General features: G+C 42.2%; 2 protein-coding genes across 2 annotated transcripts in view; one reads left to right on the forward strand and one right to left on the reverse strand.

The window, feature by feature from the left end:
* Positions 1-1,584: 1,584 nt before the first annotated feature.
* Positions 1,585-7,122, forward strand: Snrpf (small nuclear ribonucleoprotein polypeptide F). The gene is made up of 4 exons (XM_003476228.5): positions 1,585-1,763; positions 3,264-3,389; positions 6,394-6,458; positions 6,997-7,122. Exons 1-4 carry the CDS (start codon positions 1,761-1,763, stop codon positions 7,061-7,063), a joined length of 261 nt encoding a protein of 86 aa, XP_003476276.1. The 5' UTR covers positions 1,585-1,760; the 3' UTR covers positions 7,064-7,122.
* A 139-nt stretch (positions 7,123-7,261) lies between these two features.
* Ccdc38 (coiled-coil domain containing 38) overlaps positions 7,262-17,108 on the reverse strand; it is a 41,485-nt gene continuing 31,638 nt past the window's right edge. The window contains exons 14-17 of the mRNA XM_063255335.1: positions 16,667-16,802; positions 12,640-12,845; positions 11,487-11,580; positions 7,262-8,153 (exon numbers count right to left, since the gene is read on the reverse strand). Of these exons, the coding sequence (XP_063111405.1) occupies positions 8,037-8,153; positions 11,487-11,580; positions 12,640-12,845; positions 16,667-16,802 (553 nt within the window). The 3' untranslated portion in view covers positions 7,262-8,036. The remainder of the gene's footprint in view (positions 8,154-11,486; positions 11,581-12,639; positions 12,846-16,666; positions 16,803-17,108) is intronic.

The raw sequence follows: 17,108 nt of genomic DNA on the forward strand, positions 1-17,108 counted from the left end.
CTCACCGTATTTTTGATCACACACTCAGGAGACAGGACTTCTAGAACTGCTTCAGAAAGTGGCAAGAATGACAGGACAATTGTTGGAAGAGGAGTATTTTGTGGATTCATGGCAATGTGTCTTTTACTGTAATATATTTTTTAAAAATTTAAACATTAGGGGCTGGGGATTTAGCTCAGCGGCATAAGCGCCTGCCTTGCAAGCAGGCAATCGTGAGTTCCATCCCTGGTACCGATAAAAAGGAAAAAGACAAAAAAAAAAAAAATTAAACATTCACCATAGATTTTGATTACCCTTATAGGTGTATTTTTTAGAATTTTATTTTCCAGAATTTCCACAAAATATATATATGTGACATTTTTAATTAGAAAAATGCCAATGACCTTATGCCCACTTCATTTCAAGTAAGGTATTTAAGATTAATATTTAAAATGAAAAGAAAAACTAACTTTAAACACCACTATCTTTACAAAAATTACCTTCGCATTTTGTTTCACTTCACTGAGAAAACACCTGGGTAAAAGAGTTCTAAAATAAATATTGAGCTTTCGCGAGGCAGCTTTATGAAGTAGAAAAAGCAAGAGTTTTGGGGTTTAGATTGTTACCCCAGGTGCATATCCTCGTGGCTAACTTGGGGGTGTCGATCCAAATAAATCGCAGACTGTGTGGTGACATTTTCAAAGCAAATCTTAGAGAGTAGGTGCAGTCAAACACAGTTCTCACTGCTTTTGTTTGAATTTTTTTTTTCCAGGGCAACCCCAAGGATAGCACTGCTTCCAAAGCCTCGTCACAGGGAAGGAAACTGAGCCTTAGGGGGTTGGACCCCGTCCAGCACCGTTGCGCTGTGGTGGGCGGTGCCTCTGAATCAATCTGCCTGGAAGTCTTCCTGCTGGCCTCCCGCCTCCAGAGGTGACAGGCACCGCTCAATTCTAAAAGCCCCCTAGCAGGGCTGCAAGTTGGCGGCGAGCTCGGATTTTTGCAGGCCCAAGAGCTACAACAGCATTTCCGGTCGATGATCAGAAGCCTGAGATCATCGGAAAAACTGATGCGATTCTGATTGATGCTGTCACATCAGACCGATCACCCTGCTGTAGGGTAAACGTCTTCTCCCTTTAATTATCACGTAAGAAGCCCTGGCCAGGGAATTCACCACATCTTATTGTACATTCAGCTTGACCTCGTCTCTCCTACCCTAGTCTCCCTTCTACTTCCTTTAAAAAACCGTGAACCCGGCTGCTAGAATAGAGAACACTCAGGAAGAAGGGGGCACCGGCGCGCCCCTCCCTCCCCCACCCCCGCAAACCTAAGGATCTGCGGGAATAAGGAGCTCGGGAGCCCGGATCTCATTCTCGCGATTTTGAAAGGGCCAAGTGAACCGCCATTAACCACGCTGGCAAGTAATCGCGTCCACGGCCGGCCACTCGAGGCAGGGAGCAAACGAGAAGCCCGGAACTTTGCAGCCTCGCAGAGACGCTCCGGCAAAACCCTGCGCGGACAGTTCCACACTCAAATTCCCGCCTCGCGTCTGGTTGCTAGGATGCTGCGCGCAGCCACCTCTTCCAATCAGCGTGCATCTCTTTACGTCCAATCATAGAAGCCGAAAGGAATGTGGTGGAAGGTGAAAGGTTACGTAGACGATGTTTGGCGGCCATTTCTCTTGACGCTCAGCGGCTGGTTCCTACGGTAGCTGCTCTACACACGCGGAGTCGGCGGCAGCTGCGTCGGCGGCGAATAGCCTGTAGCATTTGCCTGTATTCGCGATGGTGAGGAACAGGAGAACTGCTGGAGAGAGGGGTCGAGGGATGGGATACGACAGCCCGGCTGGGCTGGGGGTTGCTTCGCGCGTTGCCCATTCATCCGCGTCAGGCGCCGCGCTCTGGTCGCCCGCCTCTTCCTCGCTGCTCTGGGCCTCGGAGGCGCGCGTTCCTGGCGATGCTCTCCCCTCCCCAGAGAACCTCAGCTTCCCCTTTGTTTCTGGGCCTGAGGTAGTTCTTGTTCTTTGGGGAGAAAGCATCGGAGTGAAACTGAAGCTTGTTTTCACATTTCATTCTGCAACACTCCGGAATCCGCTTTGCTGTCTAGTTATTGGGAATCCAAGCCTCTGGAACACAAAGCCCAGGCTTTGGAGCATCAGCAAATATTCATTGACATGCTGCCTGTTCTTAGGCTGTAGGGAAATGGGGTGTAAAATCCTACAGGCTCTGCTGTGGATGAACCCAGTCGGGTGTGGAAGGTAGACATTAGTCAAATACTAGCAAATATATAGAGGGCCGGTAATGGTAAGCGATAAGAAGGAAGCAAGTCAGGATTCTGTGACAGGGCGCGTGGACACATTAAAGGACTCGTCAGGGTCGGCCTCCCTAAAACGTGGGGATTTAACCAAAAATCTAAGTAACAAGAAAAGCTGGAGTGGTAGTGTAACCGGCCCTGGCTACAGGAACAGAGGCTATGCGGTCGCCAAGGGAGCTTGATCAGTTGGAGACACTGACAGCAAGGTACACAGCTGCTTGCACACATTGTGGTTCTGAGACAAGGGCAGGACCTCTTAGGCCGTATGGGAAAGTTTGTCTGTTCCAAGTGCAATTGGTAGTCGTGTTTAGTGTGCGTTAAAGAGATACTGCAAGTGATAAAAAGTCAAGTAAAACCTAGTCCTGGCTTCCAGCATTGAAGTGAAAGACTGTACAGTGTGACATACCTCCTCCCATAGCCTTGTACTGGGGACTGTGATACTACAGCATGTTTCTGTGCCCCTTAAGATTGTCGTGCTGTTTGACTTCATCCCTCCTTTGACATAGGTAGCTTCCCTAGCCTGGAATAGCTTTTTCTCTGTGCATGTAACCTCACCCTTTAAGACAGAGGTATCTTTTACTTCAGGCACCCTTCCATTTCTTTTCTCCCTGCCCATGGGCATAGCATTTCTCACCATACTACACAGCAATGTGCAGTATTGTCCCCAAAGGACAGGGATGCCCCCCCCCCCTTTGAAAAATGCCTTGACTTGTGTTTCTTTAGAGCTTGGAACTGTGAGTGATGTAAGCAGTGTTTCATTTGGACATTGTGTGTGTGTTTTATAGATTTTATACACCACCGCACACTCACACTCACATTAGTGTGTCTGTGTACCCTGGGGATTGAACCCAGGCTCTGGTAAATACTAAGCAACCACTGAGCCACATCTGCTCTTGGATACAATAAATTACCAGTTTGTAATTGGTAGAAGAGAGTGGTGGATACCAATTGAATCGTTTTATTGTTCTTCACAGAGTTTACCCCTCAATCCCAAACCCTTCCTCAACGGATTAACAGGAAAGCCCGTGATGGTGAAGCTGAAGTGGGGAATGGAGTACAAGGGCTACCTGGTCTCCGTAGATGGCTACATGAACATGCAGGTGAGCTAGAGAATTAAATTATAGATTTCTACTTGTTATGCTGTAACTTAACGTGTTAAAGGCTTAGCGTAACTAAGAATGTATACAATTAAACTGATGAAGATAAAGCAAAATTTAGGAGTTAAGTCAAGGCCACAGATGATGTCACGGGTGTGATATTCGAGGTTAAGACATGGAGTTAAATCAGAATTGAGCCACACATTTTATTCTTAGTGGTTAAAGAGGCACCATGACATGTAATATGTAATGCGATGAGGGAAACACAATACTGTCCTAGAGAAAACTGAACCTCGTGGTACTTATTTCTAAAATATCTTTTTAAAGAAAATTCTTAAATGTTTTAATAAATGTTAAAGGCACAACAAATGAGCATTTCTTAATAGAGAAGACATATCAACCAAAAAAATTAATGGATTAACTGCGTATTTATTAAACTAGTTTCTGTAAATGTTTTAGGTTTTTTCCCATAAAACTTACATTTACAGTTTCCCACATTAACCATTTTCAGATGTATATTCAATTGCAATAAGTACATTAACATTGTCATACAGCCATCACTATTACTCATTTCCAAAACTTTTTTCACATCTAAAACTCTATCCATTAAGAAATAATTACCCCTTCCCTTCTCCCCATGCAGCACCTGATAACCACTGTTGTATCTTGTATATTTTCAGTCCATATGAGCAGATTGGTACAAACAGTCAGCTGTGTGTAGCTGGGTTCCATCTGTGTGGGTTCCACATTGGTACATTTAACTAGCTACAGACTGAAAATACAGATATTCCTCACTTAGTAACCTGTTGAACAGCTGTTTGCATTTATAACCCACCACTCAGATTTACAATTCATGGGTTTTTTTTTTGGACCGTTCTGTACATCTTGTTGATAGAACTGCAGTCTCCTTTTTAGGTATAATACACTTTGTTTATACAGTACTGTAATTTTGGCTGATTGTACTGTTCCATACAGTACTGTAGTTTTATGTTCTGTTATACATTACAGTACTGCGTGTAAGAGTTATGCAAATAAAAGCAGAGTCATGAAAGCTGGAATTTGGGGCTGGGGATTTAGCTCAGCAGGCATAAGCGCCTGCCTTGCAAGCACATGGTCATGAGTTCGATAAAAAGAAAAAAGAAAAAAAGCTGGAGTTTCTGGCCATTTCTTGTACTGAATATTGTAATGTGCATATTGTATACACTTCCTCATTTAGTGACCTCGTCTCAATAGCTTGATTTGGTCATTACATGAGGAATGTCTGGGGGGGGAGTGCATCTGTACTGAACGTCTATGTTTTTTCTTGCCATTGATCAGCAAACAATACAGTATTAACTTTATATAGCATTTACATGGTGTTAGGTATTGTAAGTGACCTAGAGATAGTAACAGGATGGTGTAATATGGGGTATTATAGATCCTGTGAAGAAGCAGAAAGTGGAGAAGGAGGACAGCATGCACCAGTAGATGGGATTGCCTCTGAGTGTCTGAGTTACTTTCTCATTACTGGGACAAGATACCTGACACTCGCAAGTTAAAAGAGAAGGGGTTTATTTTGACTCACAGGTTGTAGACGTTTCAGGTCCATAGTTGGCTGGCTCCAAGGCAGGCAGAGGAGAAAGAGTTGGTGGCATGGCAGTGACAAGCAGGGCTTGAGGGGGTGGTGTGGGGTGTGTGTATATATCTACACCCCTCCAGGCCACGCCCACAGTGACCTACCTCTTCCTACTAAGCTCTGCCTCCCAACATCACCCCACCTACAACCCAGTGATGTCGCTTCCCGGTGATCCAGGCACCTCCTCAAAGACCCACCGTTGAGTTACGCAGTTTTGAGGGGACATCTCGATATTAACCATGGCACTACGGAAGTCAATTTAAATCCAGAACGAAGTAGTAGCTCAGGAGGCTCCGGGAAGGAGCATCCTGTGTGGGCCAACAGCAGGCGCGAGGCCCTTGTGGCAGGGCCAGGCTCGGGGTTTCAGGAGCAGCCAGACAATGCAGAGTGAATTGGGGACGACGACAGGAAGCTGGGTTGGCATGGCCATCACTGAAAGCCTTGTAAGCAGTGGGTCAGGCTTTGAATATGACATATAAGCCTTGGAGCATTTTGAGTAATTTAGAAACCAATTAAGTGTTGGAGAACATGATAAACAGTGTTTCTGTTACCCAAAGATGAATCATCTCAGTGATCACCTGTAAGACGAAATTCTTGTTTGTAAGTGCTTTGTGTACTGCAGGCGAGGGAATACCAACAGTGGTGGGCTGGCTCACGAAGTGTCCTGCAAGAGTCTCATCTCCTTGGAGCTTTCTCTCCCTTGTCCCCTGCCACTAGTGAAGGAAACCTCCTCTCTCTTCTGTTTTTCCTGCTGTTTTTGAGCCTCAAGTAGCACTCATGATGATTTTAAATACTGTGAAGTAAATTTTATGTCCTGTATATAGAAGAAAAGCTGAACATTTAATTTAAAATGAAAAATAACAGAGGTCCCAAAAATAACTCCTCCAGTTACTCTTAACTCTTTAAGAACTTGCTTTTAAAAATAATTCCTCCTCAGTGATTTTGGTTGTTCACTTACACAGTTTAGTTATAACTTCTATACATCAATTTGGGTGCGTCAATATGACTTACAGTGTTTTACCCTGAGAAAAATTTTATGGTTCTTTAAAACTGAATGTTAGAAAATTTATTAATTATAATTTACAAGATGAAGGCTGCTTTCTTAACATGCTGCTGTGGTGTATGATAGAAATATTACACTGTGAGCTTTAACAACATTTAAAACAGGCTTTATTATATATAAAGTCTACAGTTGTGTTAGGTTTACAGAATACCTAAAACCAGAAAGCTTTAACAGTCATAGAAAGCTAATCTTCTAATGATTAGTTACTGATAAATTTGAAGCATTGGCGTACGAAGGTCTCAGTTAATTAAGTTCTCTTACCAGTAATACGTGTGTTGCCCTGTTTTACTCCTTTGCGATAATGCTAATGCATTTCTTCCTTTTTAAAGCTTGCAAATACAGAAGAATACATAGACGGGGCATTGTCTGGACATCTGGGTGAAGTTTTAATAAGGTAAGAAGTAGCAGTAGCGTGTTTAAGGTTAGTGGTGAGCAGTAGAAATACTGTCCTCAGCTGGAAGCACTTTTTTTTAATCGCTATTAATCTCACATAATACTCTAAATAAACTGCAGAAATCTTTGAAATTGTAAAATTCTTCAAAGGTGAAATTTAAATACTTCGGAGTTATGCATCCTAAAGATTCTTCTAGTATTAATATTCTACTTTCTGGTTCTCAGCTGTGTTTTTTTTTTTGCGTGAGCCTCGTTACCAGAGCTTAGCCGTTTTTTATTCTCATTTTTAGCACTAGCAAGTCTCAGATTCTAGTAATCACTCCCTTTGGAAAGTCATAAAGAATGTTATGATAATCACATGGTAAAAAATTAGTGCCAATGTATTTTTTTAACAAATCTAGATAAAACTTTTTAAAAGAGAACAAATGATATAAATTTAGCTTTTAAAGTGTTATAATGAAAAAAATTAGCAGTAGTAATTCAGATTGTGCACTTTTTTCTTGTTGAAATAACAAAATGGACTATTTTTCTGCTTCCAGGTGTAATAATGTCCTTTATATCAGAGGTGTTGAAGAAGAAGAAGAGGACGGGGAAATGAGAGAATAGCATCTTTTGTGTTTTTTTTATATATATATTTCTAGACAATAAAGATGTGTTGTTTTTCAGCTTGACTTGTTAACTCTCATATGCAGATACGTACATGCTAAACACAGCAGTTGAACAAAAAGTAAATCACAGAACTAATCCTTTAAAAATACCAATTTTATTAAGTTGGTTTTCTTCTGGAAACAATACTTTTTTCTATAATAGATAAATATGTACTTTACAGATTTTTATAAAGATGAATTTCAACCATTTTCATATCATTGTGTATTAACTGAGACCTTTGAAAATGGTTTTAAACCACTTTTAACAAACGTTTTCTTAATACTACTTTGTTTAGTAGGTTGCATATTCTATATCAGTTAAACTAAATTATGGACATGTTGCAGCTAAAATTACATCTGAAAATTAAAGTAATTATAGAGATAGGGCACAGAGAAATCCTGAAGTGACATTTAGACTTAACACATAAGATTGTTCACATAAGGAAACAAACTTTTGAATAGAACTTAATGTGAAATAAAAGTCAGTCTCCTGGGGATGTTCTGAGACCATAACGTAGTAGAATTCACTTAAGTTTAAACCCCTCAAATTCCTTCAGCTATTTTAGAGTTGTTGGAAGACATGTTCCATGAGTGATTAGTGCTCTCAACCTCCTTACAGACCGTTGGAGATACTAATACATCATTTAAATCCTCATGTTGTCAGGGAAAGACTATTATTGCACTTAAATGATCATTCCCCATATAAGTTACATCAGTAAAGTAATTTTGAGTATGTACCCCAACTGAGACAACTCAAATTATAAATGTTTAGCTATGTGGAATAATTATGAGTAACAGGAAGCTTCAACAAAAGAAAGTAACTCTCGTTAAGGACCAGTCTTGAACTGTGTAGGGTCCCACATGGGGCAGAATGTTGCCAACAGAGAGCCAGAAGCTGTAAAAACATTCCGGTAGTAAAGTATCTTTCCCATTCAACTAAAAAAAAATACCTCTTCCTCCTGTGATTTTGCTGCTGTATCAGTGATCTGAGGTATTTTTTGTCTATTAGCAGATGGTGGTTTTGAACGGTAGATGAGCCGTCTTCCCACCTGAAACGAAAAAACGAGCCGTTTTCTTTAAAGTCTATGAAATGCCAATAGTAACTTGAATTTTACGGGGACTAATACGGCTTAAAGTGCTAAGCAGTTATTTACAGTTGCAATAGGACTCATAACCTAGTGGACATCCAACATTTTAGGCCAAGTTAAGTAACAAATTGAGCGCCCTTAAGAGCAGAAGTCAGGCGATGGGTTTTAAGGAGTAGAGAGATGCGGTAAAGCCAGCAAGTAGTGTAAGGTTCCAACTTGTCCAGCCTAGAAAAGCGTCATCCTGGAGGCCAGTATGTCATTTCTCTGTATTTGCCATGGCCAACTTTTCCTCCATGATTGAGAGATTCCTTTATTACTTGGTCTTTAGAAATCTTAGTGAACAAAAACCTCAGAAAACTATTATCTTCACCATCAGTGTTACTACTGATTCTTGGAGGTTTCCCACCAGCAGAGATTTAGGGGAACCCCAGGGTCACATCTACATGCTCTGATACTCAATAATCACTGGGGATCCTCTTGTTTTTATTTGCTTTTATAAGTGGATTTATGTAAATTAAATGTATCGGTGAGGAAGCTAACTATACTATTGACCTTGAGACTTGATGTCCTGCCACTGTGCCCAGAAGGGACACCGTTGACATTCTTGGTAGATTGGTGCTCGTGTGACACTGTCCTGCACTGCAGAATGCTTGACATTCCTGGTCTCCCAGGATCTAGTAAGTATCACTTGCCCATCTCGACAGAAATGTCCTGGTGGGTCTGGAACCCTGGAATTCCTTATCTACTGTCCGAGCTTGTACATAATACATAGTAAAATTTTGTATTACGTTAGTAAAATTTTGTTATTAGTATGTTTCCAGTAAATAATTGCTACCTTTCTTGGGAGCTGCTACCTGAGCATAACATCTTAATTTCATCCCCGTTCCTCCCGATTCTTCCCTCTCCATCTCTAGGCCCCCTTTTCCCTGAGACAGATGTGTCTCTCTACTTCCCATTACCTGCCTTTTACTCTGGTCTTTAGATTTTGGGCTTCTCATCTAAGAGAAACCATGTGATACTTGAGCTTGTGTGTCTTATTTCTCTACACGTTATGGTCTCAAGATGCATCCTTTTTCCTACAGAGGGCTCAGGTTTATCTTATGGCACAGTAGGACTCCATGGGGTATAAATTCCACACTTCCTTTTTTTGGTCTTTGTCTTTTTTATCGGTACAGGAATCAAACTCACGACCACACACTTGCAAGGCAGGCACTTATGCCGCTGAGCTAAATCCCCAACCCCAATTCCACACTTTCTTTATCTGTTATCTGTTGATGCACATACAGGCTTGCTTCCAAGATTTAGCTGTGACGACTTGTGCTGCTATAAACATGGGTATGCATGAGTCACTGGAATATGTATGATGTCTCTTGGGAAGATACCTAGAAAGGCTCCTTTATTTATTTTTTAACCAAGACTTGCCAGCATTTGTTGTTACTTGATTTTTTTGATGATAGCCATTCTTTCCTGGGTAAGATGGACTCTCAGTTTTGCTTTAATTCTCATTTCTCTAATGGCCAGGGATGTTGGACATATTATTCATTAGCCATTTGTACTTGTGAGAAGTGTTATTTCAGTTGCTTGTGTTTTGATTGGGTTTCTTATTTGGGGGAACTAATTTTGTGAGTATTTATGTATGGTAGATAATAGTTCTCTGAGGGGTAGCTAGCAAAATTTTTCCCACTGTCTCTCCACTCTGTGATTATTTCCTTTGCTATGCAGAAGCTTTTTAATTTGCTATGATCTATTTTTTGATTCTTGGTACCATTTCTTGTGCCACAGGGGGTCAGTGCAGAAAGTTCTTGCCTATGGCTTCAGCCTCGGGTTTCACCTGATTTGTCTTACTGCAAATTGTTACTGTTTTAACGTTTAGATCTTTTCTCTTTTTTGATTTTAGTTTAGTAATGGTGAGAGATGTGTGGATAGCAAGTTTCCCCAGCACCATTTGGAGAGACACTTTTTCCTCTAGTGCGTTTTTTCACTTTTTTTTTTGTCAAAGATCAAATAGTTAATGTGTTTGAGGTGGTTTCTGCTTCCTGGCTTGTCTTCCATCGATTCACATGTCTGTTTTTGTGTTAATGCCAGCTGTTCTTTTTTTTTTTTTTTTAAATCACTATAGCTTTGAAATAAGACTTCAAATCTGGGATTGTGATGCCTCTTGCTTTTCTATTGTTGCCCCTGGATTGCTTTTGCTATTCTGAGTTTCTTGGTTTTGTGTGAATTTTAGCATTGTTTTCTCCAGTCCTAAGAGTAATGCTGTTGGATTTTGACTGTGATTGCATTAAGTCTGTTTATTGGTTTTGGAAGTGTGACGATTTTGATAATGTTGTTCTGCCTGTCCAGGCTTTTTTTTTTTGTACCGGGAATTGAACTCAGGACCTTGTCCCTGCGAGGCAGGTGCTGTGCCGCTGAATTATATCCCTGGCCCTTCTCCCTATCCGGGAACAGGGAATATCTTTCCATTTTCTGATGTCTTCTTTGAACTCTTTTTTCAGAGTACTGTATTTTTTACGATAGAGGGCTTTTAGTTCCTGAGTTAGGTTAATTCCTAAGTGTTTACTTTTTCTTGGTACTATTCTGAATGGTACTTGTTCCCTAATTTCTCAGTAAGTTCATTATTGCTATACGGGAACATGATTGACTTTTTTTTTTTTAGGCAATTCTTAGTTTTATTGACCACTGTGCCATTCCACCACAAGATTTCTGGAATAACTCAGCAGTGTAGCAGGATACAAATTCAATGTACAAAAATCAATAATGTAGTAAAAATACTATACACCATACAAAGTACACTATTGATTTTCTTGTGCATTGATTTTGTATCCTGCTACATTGCTGAATTTGATTATTCTAGGTGTTTTTTGGTAGAATTCTCTTATATAGATTATTTCTCTACTGATGCGGAAAATATAAGGGTTGTTGCCTCCAAGGCGGGGAACTGAGGAAGGCTTATTTCAGTGAATCCTCTTGTGTCTTTGAACTGTGAGCCATATGCCTGTATTGCCTGTTCCAAAAAGTGATTAAAAATGGCTTCAGGATCCTAGGATTAAAGCTAGAGGAGAGGAAAGAGATTGCTCTTAGTAGTAAGTGGGTCTAGTGGTGAATTGTAAACCTAGTAATTTAAGTCACTCCAAAAATAACAAGGAGCCGGAGTGAGACCGTTTGAAGCCATGGGCCGGAAAGCCTGGTTCACAGGCAGCTTCAGCCTAGACACGTTGGAAGAACAGGGTGTTTGTTTTTGTGTCACCAAAGCACTCGTACTGGTGTGGCGGGATCTAGTAGCCAAACACAGACCTTTTTCTTTGGTCGTGCGACTGCCCTTTCCAGAGCAGCTTTCAGCCTTTCTTCTTGGCATCTTTGTTTTTCTTTTAGTTTCTCTTCACGCAGCCTATCGGAGGAGGAAAGGAACATTTTCATGTAATTTTTTTCTACAATTCACAGAAAGCAAAGATGTACATCATTAATGAACTGTAAACATAAGACTTCTCCTAATAATGGCCTTAGAATACTCGGGTAAATCCAAATCCTGTTTTGAAATGGGAAGGAATTTCATTTTACCACTTGGAAAGAAAAAAACCCACCCAGGTCTTGGTCTAAAAGACCAACCCTTCTTGTCACTCGCTTACATGTACAGTGGCCACTTCAGTTGAAGTGCAGCTGCCCTCCTGTTCCCTTCAAGCCTTTTCCTGTCAGTATAAACTGCTTGCAGGATCCCAGGCAAGTCAGAAGTGTCGAGCCCGGTGTATTAGCACAAAAGTGTACTTTCCAACTAATACATTCAAATGATTCTCTTACGACTAATAAATCTTATTTGTCTCACCCATTTTAGGATTATGAGGGGAAAAATGTATGAAAATCGTTGCACCGTAAGACTTGACACACAGGGGTCACCCTGTGCATTTAAAATACTACTTAGTTACATCATAAGTGTGACATTACACACTGGCGGACAAAAAGAACATTTCCTGAGCAGTTCAAGTGCAAACTTAGGTACCTCCAAACCATGGGGGAAATCAACAACAGGCCTTTCAGTAATGAAAATTATTGGAATTAGATGAGTGTCTCAGTAGGATGCTAGCAGGATCACCAGAATATATCTGGACATTTTTTTTTATGTACAGGAGAAATAGTATTTCCCAGGTGCCAGCCATGGAGAAAAAGGGAGGTGGGCGGGAAGGGGTTAAAACAAAGCATACCAGCTGAGTTACATACGTGTCCCTGCTCCCCACGATGAATGTGTAATCTTCAACTAAGAAAAGCTTCTCTACGGATTACGTAAACCCCATGTAACAACCCCATGAGACACTTTACAGATAAAAAGACTGGAAGAGACCCTGGGTGGCCGTCAGTCCTGGCTGAACGAGGGGTTTGCTAAGGCGAAATCCCAGCAGTGGCAGCCTCTCACTAAGGCGTCCCCTCTACTTCTTTCCCAAGACGGGGACCGTACTTTTGCCGCCGGTCCTTCTGCTTCATCCTCTCGATTGCTTCCACATTTTCCTTGGGAATGGAGTCGATGAGGTCACTCAGCTCCACCATGCGAGACTCCACTTTGACCAGCTTTTGGACCGGGTTCAGGCTGCCGACCTCAGCGTCGCCGATGCACACTTTGTAGACTTGGTTGATTTTTTTACTAAGCGAGTCTATCAGTTTTTCCTGAGTTTGAGAGCAAAAAAACGGAAAACATCATGTTGCATCACCAAGTGGCTCAAATAAGTGTGAAATTTCACTTTGCTATGTTATAATGGATTTTATTGAATATGTCTTTTTCCTGCTGGGGATTAAACCCGGCGCCTCACTGCATACTAAGCCTGTGCTCTACACTATGCTGCACTGCAGCTCCTCTTAAAAGATTTAGTAAGTATAGACCGGTGAGAGGCATTCATATCATAATTACATTAAGGGTATTTATAGCGTAATTTAGAGTAACTCCTTGCATAAGAGTAGCTATAAAGAGTATAAGAATGGAGGATATCTTTTTGCTTGAACATTTTTATGTATCAGATTTCCTAATACTCAGGTAAAGGCACTTGAAATCCTTTCACACACCTAGTGACACAATATGTGAGCCCCATTTTTTGCATTACCATTTGAATTGTGAACCTAAGTCATTCAGTGGCAGTTCCTTGTACACATGCCTGATGACAGGGACCACTTGCTTACCGTAACTGCACACTTAATAAATGCTTGCTGCATAAATGATTGCATCCTTTCAAAGAAAAATGTTCACAAGCAAATGGATTCCCAGGCTGGCCTCCCAGAGCCTTCATAGGTGACTGGTCAGGTCCCCACTGGGAAGTCCTTGCTCTATTCTTATCTAAACAGAAGCCAAACTTTGCTGATCCCTCTATTTTGAGTCTGTGCTGTTGTAACGTGGGGAGCCTCTTGAGCAGATAAGTAAATGTATTTCAGAATCCTAAGAAAATCGTCACCCTCTTTCTCCCCTGTGTGCCCAGAATTCATCACTAACAGGACCTCAGTAAATCATTTTTCAAGTGGGATCCTGTCCCAATCCCCGAGTCTGCTTGGGAAGGCGAGAATCATCAAGGACAAACCCTGTGACACTCAAGGCAGCCTGGCTCCTGCAGGGGAGTCACAAGCTCTCTCTGGGGACCTTCAGGACTTATTTCTGGCCAGCATCTGATCCCAAGAGAGGCTGTGTCCCTGCCTCCTAGTTTAATAAGCTTGTGCAGTGCTGTTTACCCCCTGTCACATCTTTTCACCCTCTACGTTTGCTCTTTCCCATTTCTATTACAAATACAGTTCCTTTAGAAAATGTGGAGAAATACAAGCTAATACAAAAGAAGCAAAGTTCCATTTGCCAGAAAGCCCCTTTCATTCCGTCCCTAAAATGACACATTGTGTTTCTTGTTTCTATAACAACACATTTAGAAATCTTGGGAAAGGACACGCAGAAGAACATAAAAGGAAAAAAAAAAGAATAAAAGTAACTCAGCAGGCTGAAATATCCTCTACCACATATGAAAAAAGTCTTCCTGTCATGTAAATCATTAAAACAGAAAAATATACAGTGATTCTCGTATTGAGCACTGGCTTTGAGAAAAAAGTTATTTTAACATGAGAATGATTAGTGGTGATGGAAATTTTTGAAACAGATTCCTAGAAATCACAGCTTTGGAGAGGACAGGATATTTTTTTAAATTCCTTTTTATAAAAAAAAATTCTTTCATCACACAGGAGGGGGAAAGACACTAGGATGGTTTGTATATAGATGTCCCCCCAAAGCATCATGCACTTGGGTGGGGCTTTTCAGAGCTGGCTAGATAGAGGAGTGTGATGCTGGGATTAAAGCTGTGTGGTACTAAGTTAGTCCACTGACTGGAATGAGCATAGGTCTGGTTGTGGCTGATGGCGTTGCTGAAGATTGAACTCCCACCCTGGGTAGGGGTGGTACCACCCCAAGGCTTGTAGCCTGGCTGTATAAAAGAGAAAGGGAGGCTCACTGCTGCTTGCTGCCTCCTGCCTGCCAGGCCACCCCAGCTGACCACAGACTGAAACCTCCACAAACTATGAACTGAAATACACATTTCCTCCTTTAACTTGTGAATGTCAGGTATTTTGTCTTGTCAGTGCAGAAAATTAACTAACATAGTCATAAAAAAAGTTACTTCCTAAGAAGGGCATCAAGAAGATAAGGAAATTAAGGAAAACAGCACGTATGAAAGAGACTGGGGATCTGGCCCACACTGCCAAAGGGCAAAGACCGCCCCAGGCAGAGGCTGACTGATGACAGAAGGGAAGGGTGAGCCTGAGCCCTGGAGCCGCCACCAGATGGCAGGCCCAGACCAGGGCACCTGCAAGGAGGCGCTGCCCAGCGAGGTGGACAAGTGTCAGTCTTCCAGGGCGCAGGCAGGTAAGGGAAGGCAAACCCCGGGGCAGAGCTTCAGGTGCCCCCAGCAGTGAGTGGGAGGCGATGCGACCAGAGCAGTGTCTAATGAGCCGCTTAGACCTCAGCGCATTCTCTTTCCTGCCCCGGGGATGCTCCTGTCATTCTAACCCGTGTCGCTTTCTGCTGTGTGCTGGCTGCACACAACTCCATCAGCTTTGGGTCAGAAAGGAACAACCAGAGGCGAACATATTGCGCAAGTTGAACAGCAGGATAATTGTATTCCAATTTACAGCTGCTACACAAAACAGCATGGAAGGGTCTCTCAGATGTAACAGTGAGGGAAAGAAGGCAGACACATTACGTGATTCCTCTTCCGTGAAGTTCAAAGTCAGGGAAGTTAGCCGATGGGGAGAGGAGGCAGGGCAGTGGTCCCTTTTTGGGGATGGCCCAGAATGGAAAGCGGGAAGGTTTTCTGGGATGGGCACTGATGTGTAAGTGCGGGGAGTACACGACTGTTCATTTGAGCAAACTCCTTAAGAGGAGCAAATAGGACTTTCAACTTTGCACTATAGTTGGGTTTACATTTGTATGTTAATAATAAAACACTGAATTAAGGAACAGGTTTTAGAGAATTAAGTACAGTCAAGAGGGTGGCAGTCTTGAACAAATAATCATTGTATGGTTACAGCTCCAAAGTAACTATGCTAATGTATTAATATCAAAATAAGATGCCTCACTTATAACACAGAAAAGGTAGAAGAAAGCTTTAAAAATTAAGTGCAACTGTGCTTATTTACTTGAAGGATTATGGCTTTTATATTTTGAGATTTTCAAGCACAGAATAATGAAAGGTGGAAAATTCTAAGGAGAGAACACATTTTCTTCCCATTTTCCACATCCTGCCTTTCTATTTAGCCCCACAATCCTTGAGGTTGTGGGACCACAACCAGGAAGGAGAGACTTCTTAATATTAGTAAGTGTACTGGGTAGTTGCGGTGGTGCACATCTGTAATCCCAGCACTGAGAGAGGGGCTGAGGCAGGATTGCTGAGTTCCAGGCCAGCCAGGGCTACGTAGTGAGCCACTGTCATGAAAAACCAACCAAACAACCAACCAGCTAACCAACCAACCAACTAACCAACCAAACAAGCAAGCAAACAAACCACCAAACAAGTGTGTGTCTCAGCTGCTGTGATAAAGAGTCTATCCGAGTCTCAGGAAGCTAAAATCTGTTTCAGCTCAGTTTTTGCCCAGTGTCCCATTCAGTTGATTCACTGCTTCCTGTGTTTGTTACTCAGTCTCTGACCTACCCCCCAAATGAGCACAGACAGCGAACTACTCCACTATGTCTAGGCAGGGACTGAAGAAATGTGTGTGCAGGGGAAACCTCAATCCCATAGTCTGTGACCATGACAGCAACACTTCAGTGTGCCAATCTAAATGGCTCTTATCACTAAGCTGCCTGCTGTATACTAGCAAGACAACTGCAAGCTGGTTTTCCCCCTCTATCATCCAAGGGAGACTTGTGGTTTGCTCTCCCTTCCTCATTCAAATGCTTAGTGCAAAAGGAAGGCAGGTTGTTGTTATCACAGGCCAGAATAAAGTTACCATGAGCAAGGAATGATTACCTGAGCATCGGAATTAAATTGTCCAAAACTGAAGAGCCGGGAGCGCAGTTCCAATTCCGCTGCCTTTTCCTCTTCTCGCAGGCAGTTCGCCTTCAGAATTTCCTTGTGCTCCAGCAGGGATTCTATATTGCTGTTTCTATTGCAAAAGAAGAAAGAGACCCCCTTGCCTGTAACACGTGGTTTAGTGAAATAACCACCAGCCAGGAGCTTCGGCGCTATCTGGAAAATGGATCAACACCCTGGTCTAGCGAGCCAAGAGGAGCGTGTTTGAAGACGTTGCTGAAGGACGCAGCTTTTCAAGTTGTGGTGAGGAAGAGAAATGCCCAGGGGCTGCTCCCACTGGAAGGTGTTTTCCCCTGCGCTGCATTTGTGGCGCCTGCAGGTTCCCCAAGAAAGCAGCGGAGCTGAAGTGTCAAGAGCCCCAGTTGTAATGTGACCTGTT

Source organism: Cavia porcellus, unplaced genomic scaffold, assembly GCF_034190915.1.
Source record: "Cavia porcellus strain 051 isolate PalLab524CR breed Dunkin Hartley unplaced genomic scaffold, mCavPor4.1 scaffold_8, whole genome shotgun sequence".
Lineage (NCBI taxonomy): Eukaryota > Metazoa > Chordata > Mammalia > Rodentia > Caviidae > Cavia > Cavia porcellus.

Coding starts and splice junctions, on each gene's coding strand:
- Snrpf (XM_003476228.5), top strand. Junction 3,390..6,393: donor ATGGCTACATGAACATGCAG/GTGAGCTAGAGA, acceptor TCCTTTTTAAAG/CTTGCAAATACAGAAGAATA. Junction 6,459..6,996: donor CTGGGTGAAGTTTTAATAAG/GTAAGAAGTAGC, acceptor TTCTGCTTCCAG/GTGTAATAATGTCCTTTATA.